Source organism: Opisthocomus hoazin, chromosome 27 (assembly GCF_030867145.1).
Source record: "Opisthocomus hoazin isolate bOpiHoa1 chromosome 27, bOpiHoa1.hap1, whole genome shotgun sequence".
NCBI classification, from domain to species: domain Eukaryota; kingdom Metazoa; phylum Chordata; class Aves; order Opisthocomiformes; family Opisthocomidae; genus Opisthocomus; species Opisthocomus hoazin.
This window is the reverse complement of record NC_134440.1, coordinates 5,533,245-5,541,228: the sequence shown is the minus strand read 5'-3', so window position 1 is coordinate 5,541,228 and position 7,984 is coordinate 5,533,245. Positions and strand designations below refer to the sequence as shown.

At 46.7% G+C, this 7,984-nt stretch overlaps 1 protein-coding gene across 1 annotated transcript; it reads left to right on the top strand.

Annotated features, from left to right (window-relative positions):
- The first annotated feature begins 217 nt into the window (after positions 1-217).
- On the top strand, positions 218-7,236 carry NMRK2 (nicotinamide riboside kinase 2). The gene is made up of 9 exons (XM_075444380.1): positions 218-275; positions 376-429; positions 1,787-1,877; positions 3,257-3,305; positions 3,502-3,673; positions 5,306-5,377; positions 6,143-6,249; positions 6,678-6,763; positions 6,869-7,236. The coding sequence occupies exons 2-8, from the start codon at positions 404-406 to the stop codon at positions 6,761-6,763; spliced, it is 603 nt and encodes a 200-aa protein (XP_075300495.1). The 5' UTR covers positions 218-275; positions 376-403; the 3' UTR covers positions 6,869-7,236.
- Positions 7,237-7,984: the final 748 nt, after the last annotated feature.

The window sequence follows — 7,984 nt, the reverse complement described above, 5'->3', positions numbered from 1 at the left end:
GGAAGAGCTTGCCAAAAAGCTATTTATAGCAAAGCCAGCAGAGTGGGGGTCCGGCGAGGGGTGCAGAAACAGGTGCAGCGGCAGCGCGCATGACCCCATCCACCGAGGGAAGGATTGGCTAATCCCGGCTCAAAAATATGACATGTCGGGCTCATGATAGTCACAGGGCTTCTCCATCAGCAGGCGGGGCGGGGAGACGGCCGGGAGGGAGGGGAGGGCACTGCAGCCGGGCTCTATAAATTAGAGACAAACCCGCCTTTTCCTTCAATGAAATAGTAAGGCGAGGCAGAGCTGGGTGGGGGAAAAGGCTCAGGTGTAGTTGTGTTCTGCCGAAAGTAATTTCAGCATCTCTAAATTTGTTTTTTTTTCACCAAGTTCCTGTTGACAAGGCAACTCCACAAAGATGAAATACATCATAGGCATCGGAGGGTAAGTGCCTGTTAATATTGCATGCATATATACTGCTGCTTCTTCCCATTTCATTGTTGTAAGATGATTAAAGATTTGGAGATTGTATATCTGACCATGAAATAGTATTACAGGATTCTAGAAAAGATGCAACTTGCTGGCTCTTCGTCTGTGCTGTGTTACTTAATGCAGAGAGCTCTGCAGGGTGGCAAATACCAAGCTTCTATAGTGTTAAAGGGAGGTGTGCTGCAAGAGAAAAAAAATATTTCAGGTCGTTTGATATGTCAGATGAAGGGGGTTGTGTGCCTCAACTACAAAGAAAAGGTGTTTTCAACATGAAGTTAGGCTCTTAAAAGCTTCTCTGAAAGACAAAGAGGAAAAAATCCTGCTTCAGGTAAGATGGGGAGGGTACAAAAAGCTTTTTCTCCAGTGAAGCAAGCCGGGGTGTGCTCAGGACGGGGCGACAGAGGCTCGGCGCATCCCCACCGGCTGCCGAAGGGTTTGCAGAACTGACACTGGGCAAGAGCTGGGTTTATAACGGGGGTTGGAGCCAGTACAGGATTTCTATAGCCTTTCAATACAGAATTAGAAATAAGCACGTTCAGATGTGACAGCTCTCTCTTTTGGAGAGAAAGATTATTCAGGGCTTTTATGTTATAGCACAGGCTTTGTAGGTACAAGGAAGCCTGAATCATTCTCTGAGGAAAGAGCGAGCTTCCCTCACTCGGAAGTCATTTAAGGCGTTTTTTTAAAAGCACTTTTCGCAAGCCAGACTTTCACAGGCTGGCTTCTTGAAGCTGACGAGTGCAGGCCTCCTAAAGAGCCAGGGGTGCTTTAGGGCAATGAATGCCGGCAAGGGCGCGTTTTAAATTTACCTCAGAAGCTGCCAGCTCCCTGCCGGGCCCCCGCGGGCCGAGGCGAGGAGCCAGCGGGCACCGAAGCCCCCGCGGGGGCTGACCGGGCGCCCGGGGGGGGGGGGGCAGCTCAGCGGCCGGAGCCGCGCAGCCTCCTCCATCTTGTGGAGGCGCCCGCCAGGCTCCCGCGGCTCGGCCAGCGCTCCCGCCCGCCCGGGAAGCCGCTCTGAGGGGAGCGGAAATGGCGGCGCAGCCCCGCAGCTCCCTCACCGCGACCGTTAGGAGCGGCGCCAGCCGCCGCCAGGCCCGCGCGCGCGCGCCACGCGCAGCCAGTTCCCGGCGGGGAAGGGGCGGGGCGGGGAGCGGTCACAGCCAATCGCCGGCCAGCGCGCGCCGCGGCGCCGGCGAGGCGGGAAATTCAAACGTCCCGGGCGCGGGGGGCGCCGCCGGGGCCCGGCTCCCCTCGGGGCGTCCCGCTGAGGGCCGGCGGCTCTGACGCGGCCCGGCCTCCCCTCTCCGCGCAGGGTCACCAACGGGGGCAAAACCACCTTGACCAACAGGATCATCAAGGCGCTCCCCAACTGCTGCGTGGTCCATCAGGATGACTTCTTCAAGGTAAGCCCCGCTCCGCCCTTGCTTTAGGTCTTGACGGCTGCTGCTGTGTGTAGTGACAGTTGTGGCAGGTCCCCCTGTAAGCTTTATATACTTATGCAGGTTTTCCAAGTAAGTTCTGACAGCTTAAGAGCAACATACTTACCCATTTATTTTTTTTTTATATATACATTAGTTCTTTTAATGACTTTGGATGGGTGAGGCGATGCTAAGCTGCACAAGTGCCGGTGCCCGCCAGCTCCCACAGCAGTGGGGCTTGGCGCAGCCGAGCACGGAACGGTTGCAGCAAAAGCTTCCTGTAGCTTTAACAATAGGTCTAACTTTAGCTCGAACTGATCTAAGTTGGTGGTTATTTACTGTGCTCTGCATAGCTCATTTTCTCCATGCTGGGCTTTCCTCCTTATTTTAATTAAACAAGAATGTTGCTTCTAAATAATACTTCAGGATATAAGCTCCCTTACGCTGCTTTAAATACAGAAAGGCAGTTGTACTGGGGAGCTTTGACAGCTCCATCGCAGAAACGCGATTAAAAGATTGCTGAAGACGAATGCAGAAGCGCTGTGCTGACTTGGGTGCCTTCTGCACCGAGCAGCAGGGGAAGCGGTCGCATCGGAACCCGTTCCCAAACCCTGCAGCCATTTCACAGGAATTGATACAGCTGGACCCCACCATACGTGGAAGTCCAAGAGATGTGACAACATGCTTGAAGCAGTTGCATGTTGTCCCCCGACATACGAGATGCTCTGGCATCGGCAGCCACGTGGTCGGATTGTCCTGCCTTCGCAGGAGCACGTGCCCTACGAAACAGAATGAGCCACTCGGTTGGAAGGGCTTCTTTGCCCGAAGCCTCATGCACAAATTTGGTCAGATATGAGCCCTTAAGGGAGGAATTATGTTTGACTTTCCATAAAGATATATAACTTCTCACTAGTGTGTTTAGCTGGCAAATGCTAGCACCAGTAAAGCTATAACTAAGTGACCAAGAGTCAGGCTATGCTGACCTGCGTTTTCATTAGAGCTGTTAGGAGTTAAAATAGCTGTTCTTCAATATGTAAATTCTAGCAGTTACTTAGCGCTGCATTTGCATTTTAAGTTCTTATATGTTGACTTATAAACAGAGGCTTGTAGTATTTTGGCTAATAACACAGTATCAAATTATTAACCTAGAACTCTTTGGACAAAGTGGCTTGACTGAGCCAAGGAAACTTCAAAGTTCTTGGGGTTGGTGAAAGATGGGAACTCAAATTTTAGGGTCTGTAATTGTTTTGTTAAGTGAACACTTGCTTTGTTGTGTATTGCAGTAGTGTCCAGGTTGTGATCGGATCTTAGGTAACTGATCACGCTGAGTTTGCAGCAATGTTTTATTGCTCACTATATTTCAGCCACAAGATCAAATAGAAGTCGGGGAAGACGGCTTTAAACAATGGGATGGTAAGAGCAGTGCTCGCTATAGGATGCAGTAATGTATATTTTTCCTAAGTATTTCTTTTTAATTTTTAAAGACTTAATAGTAAATTTACCTAATTTCAATTTTATAAGTTCATTCTATATTATACTTTCAGACCCATGTGATTCATGGTATTTGATTGTATACCTTTTTCCCACCCACCCCCTTTCTTCTAACTAGTGTTGGACTCCTTGGATATGGAGGCAATGGTGAGCACTGTGCGTGCATGGATTGAGAACCCAGTGAAGTTTGCCCGTTCCCACGGGGTGAATGTTACGCCTGGCTCTAAAGAGCCAGCCTCCAAAGATATCCATATATTGGTCATTGAAGGCTTCCTGCTTTATAATTACAAGTAAGGTTTGGGGAACTATTAACGGTTTGCCAGGGAAGAACACTAGACCACTAGTGCCAGGGCTAAAACCTCCTTTTTACTAATATACCCTCCCTGCCTTGTTCTGAGGTATCACGCGTAAGGATTTTTCTCACGTAAAATTTACCAGTAAATGCTAGTGAATTGAGGTGCACAAGGTGACTTTCTCAAGGTAACGTAGGAAGTTCTCATTTAGGGCACAGCCTTGAACTGTAGGGCACAGGGAGCTTTAGACCAGAACTTGTAAATGCTGAGCCAGCAGTGCAGGTGCAGGCTTCCCTCCTGGGCTCCCACCAGGGTGCCTAAACCGTGACCTGAAAAGGTCGTTGATGAGAACAAGGAGATAATCCATTCTGCATTCACTGCTTGGAATGTCTCCTGGAATTTAGGAGTAGTTCTCATGTGATACACATGCTTAACACTGACTGAATTGATCTTTGTAATTAATTCTACATTGGAGCAAAGATCAACCTCTTCTTGCTTTTTTTTTTAATATGGGGAAAAAAAAAATGCTTGGCAGGAAGATGGGGAGACTAGACTAGCAGTGAAGGCAGAGAAAACTTCCAATAGCTATAATATGTAAACTTCAGAAAATCGCATGCTAGAAACATGATGACCAGAATATTCTTGGCTCCAAACTGTAGTTTTGTGTACAAAACTCTTTCAAGAGAACAAGCTGTGCATGACACTTAGAGAAAAAAAAATGAGTTGTTTATAAGCTCTACCATAAGAGAAGCAGCACCATTCCAGCTTTCCAAACTGAATGGAAAATGTAAACTGGCAGTCCTGGGCTAGCCATACTGAGAGTGGCCAACTGGAGACTGTGCTGGCAGAGTGCCGGTGTTCTTGGCCTGTCCCCAGGGAGGTAACTCTTGAGATCTCTCCTGAAGGTTACAAATACCTCTGAAGCACTCAGTCTTGCTAATGGGAGCCTTTCCTTAGTCCAGAGGGAGTATTTCATCCACAGAGCTTGCTCAGTTCAGACTATATTAAGCATTTTATGCAACCCTCACTAGGCTTCATGTCCCACCGCTTCAAACTAAATTTGCTTTAAGCATTTTTCTGGGTTTATTTTCTCCAGCCTAATTGGAGCGCAACGCAGTAAGCCGTGGTAGAGCTAACTCCCTGCAATTCTGCAAAAGAACATGAGCTGATGAGTTGCTTTGTACCAACTCTGTGTGCCCATGCACACTTTGACAGCTTGCTTCAGCACAGCAGGCCAGGCGGTTGGATAAGTCAGTTCCTATCAGACTGAGGAATTGCAGCTTCAGTCTGCTGCAAGCAGAATTTGAAATGATCTAGAAAGAGTCACAGTTCACACCCTAGGTGTTCCCAGCCCAGTGTCTGATCCTCCACAGTAACTAGTAGCAGGTATCTGGGTGGGAAAAGCACTTGGCATGCCATTCTGACCTTCAGAAAACAGCATTTTCCATGTTTTATAGCTAGTAATAAACCTACCATACATTAGTCGTGTCTTAATGAAAACAGACTTCTGGTGTCTACAATAGACACAAATACAAGAGAGGCAGAAATATTTTTATGGCTCTTGGGGATGATTTAACGCTTTTCTGTCAGGAAAAAATAGCTGAGTTCTTTCTTTCTACCCTACCCTAGACCACTGATAGACCTGTTTGACATCCGCTACTACTTGGCAGTTCCATACGATGAATGCAAAAGGAGGAGAAGGTAAGAAGATTCAGATGTAAGTCTAATCCTTCCTTCCAGTAACGACTCTGCTAGAGGCAAGCCTTCAGGTTGCCTTTATGTTGCTATTAGTGGGATGCACTGGTGTCACAAATTGGAATTGCAGTTTAAAACTTTAATTGGAGGAAGAGACTTTCATGTGGCGTTTTCTGAACTTTAGCTCTAGCTGTCCTCTTTGGGGAAGGTTTAGGGAGATCAGCACATAGAATCATAGAATGGTTTGGGTGGGAAGGGACCTTAAAGCTCATCTGGTTCCAACCCCCCTGCCATGGGCAGGGACATCTTCCACCAGCCCAGGGTGCTCAGAGCTCCATCCAACCTGGCCTTGAGCACTGCCAGGGAGGGGGCAGCCACAGCTCCTCTGGGCAACCTGGGCCAGAGCCTCACCACCCTCATGGGGAAGAATTTCTTCCTAATATCTAATCTCAATCTGCCCTCTTCTAGTTTTGAGCCATTCCCTGGTGCAAAAGGGACAGAGTCGTTGCATGCTTCCCCCGTGAGCAGGAGTTAAACCCTCAGAGAATGCTTGCTTTGCCTTCAGCGGCTACCTGTAGCGTCTGTATTGACTTCGGGTGCTTAAATGAACCTGTGCAAAACACAGACTGATATCAATGAGAAATGGGACTATGACAGTTTTTACATAAATCCAACTGAGCAGCTGTCAGATGAGCTTCAGGCTTCAGCAGTGTGCAAGAGGCAGCGCGATCCCGGCAGTCCTGATGTTCTTTTCCATTTTGGTATTTGCAGTACGCGTAACTACACGGTTCCTGACCCACCGGGTCTCTTTGACGGCCACGTCTGGCCCATGTACTTAAAACACCGGAAAGAAATGGAGGATGGCAGTGTGGATGTTGGTAAGCCTCCCTGAATACAAATCCTTTGGCATTGTACTTTGGATTTTAAGGAAGTCGGTGATTTAATTCAAGGAAACTTTAACTGTAATGACGCAAGTCACTATTTTTACTATTAAGTTGTAATCCTGGCCTACTTTCTGTCCAGATAAATATATACAGTTTTATAGCCAAGACCTTCTTCCCGTTGTTTCATATTATAAGCACTTACAGGGGGAAAGGGGGAGGGAAGGGGATAAAAACCACATTCTTTATAATAGGGCAGGAGATTTTTGCAGGCCATGGGGGGTTTTTTTGAGGATGGTTCTGTTTTTCCAGCTGGAAAACAAGTTGTCATTTTGGTCAGTAGAGTATGAAATCTTTTAAAAGAGATCTACATAAATTTTGTTCTGATCAGAAACCTACAGACTGACTCTGTCTTTTTCTTTCAGTTTATTTAGATGGACTGAAGTCTAGAGATGAACTTTACAATCAAGTCTTTGAAGATGTTCACAACAAGCTTTTAAATTGCTTATAGGTAAATACGTCCCTGCGTCTGAGGGGGTGAAACGCGAGGGACTGACTGCCGGAAATAACCCGCTCTTGCGCTTGGATAGTCACGCTTTCCCTTCTTGCTTTGCAGGGTCTCGGAAGACCTAAAAGACCCGTGTACAGAACGATGTAAATAGTACTCAGAAATTGGAGTGAGGGTTTATTTGTGTAAACTCTTCTTATGCTGTCCTTTGGAAAGTGTCTTTTGTATATAATTGAAAAATGAAGATAACTTATTCACAACTCTGATGGACAGGATTGTTTGGGTTTTTTTATTTTCTTATTTTATATTCCACTGGCTTAAACATATGTTGAAAATGCATTTTTATAATGGAACAAGTGGAGCTGCGTTGGGAAAACAACTGACTCTTCTGCTTATGTGCTTCTGCAGATACTAAGTCTTTATGTAATGGCTTGTTTGTAATGTCATCTCTTAAACTCAGTAAAAATCAATTTAAAATCGCTTTTTTTGAGGTCATGTCTTAATCTGTCAGTCACCTTTACTGCATTAGAAATAGGTGCAAAACTCCCCCAAAAGACAGCAGCAGCCTTTGCTTTCTCAATGACATTTGAAATTTCATCCTGCTTTCTTAAACGTACCTGCGCAGCCTCAAACCTCCTCTCATGTGTCGCTGCTGGGTTCAGTGAGAATGCTGGCCCCGAAGCCTGGTTCAGACCTCCCAACAAGAGCGAGACTCTCTGAGGTGACATTCAGGTATTTTTTTTAAGTGCTGGTATGAAACCCCTTCTATGTCAGCCTTGGCTTCGCAGCCTTTCTCACTGCCACCCCTTGAGGTTCAGTGGCGATATTCCCAAATGCAAAATCCAGAAGGCAAACTGGTGGGAATTCTCAGGGAGCGAGTAGCAGCCTCATATTAAAGTTGTGCTGCCTCAGGAATTAGCACTGAAAAAGCCATCCCAATTTCAGTTTGAAGCAAAACAGCATTTAAGCACAGCCTTAAAGTACCTGTACAAACTATTTACCAATAGATCTTTCATTAACTCCCTGTGACAGGAGGACTCCATGCTGTAGAGAGCAGTCCTGCGCACCCCTGCATCATCTGTCTCCCAAATAGGTCCTGCAGAGGAACTCGCACCTGAGCAGGTTGTGTATTTTGGCAAAATCCTCCATTAAGGTGCCAGATAGCACGTTACAGCTCTGTAAAATGGAGGTAGAGGAGGTTCTGCTTTTTCAAATGCTGCTGCT

What these genes read in the sequence shown, in the direction of transcription:
- NMRK2 (XM_075444380.1), top strand. Translation starts at nt 404, where the DNA reads ATGAAATACATCATAGGCATCGGAGG. An exon ending in TACATCATAGGCATCGGAGG is followed by an intron (nt 430 to 1,786) that starts GTAAGTGCCTGT and finishes CTCTCCGCGCAG; the next exon opens with GGTCACCAACGGGGGCAAAA. An exon ending in GGATGGCAGTGTGGATGTTG is followed by an intron (nt 6,250 to 6,677) that starts GTAAGCCTCCCT and finishes TTTTTCTTTCAG; the next exon opens with TTTATTTAGATGGACTGAAG.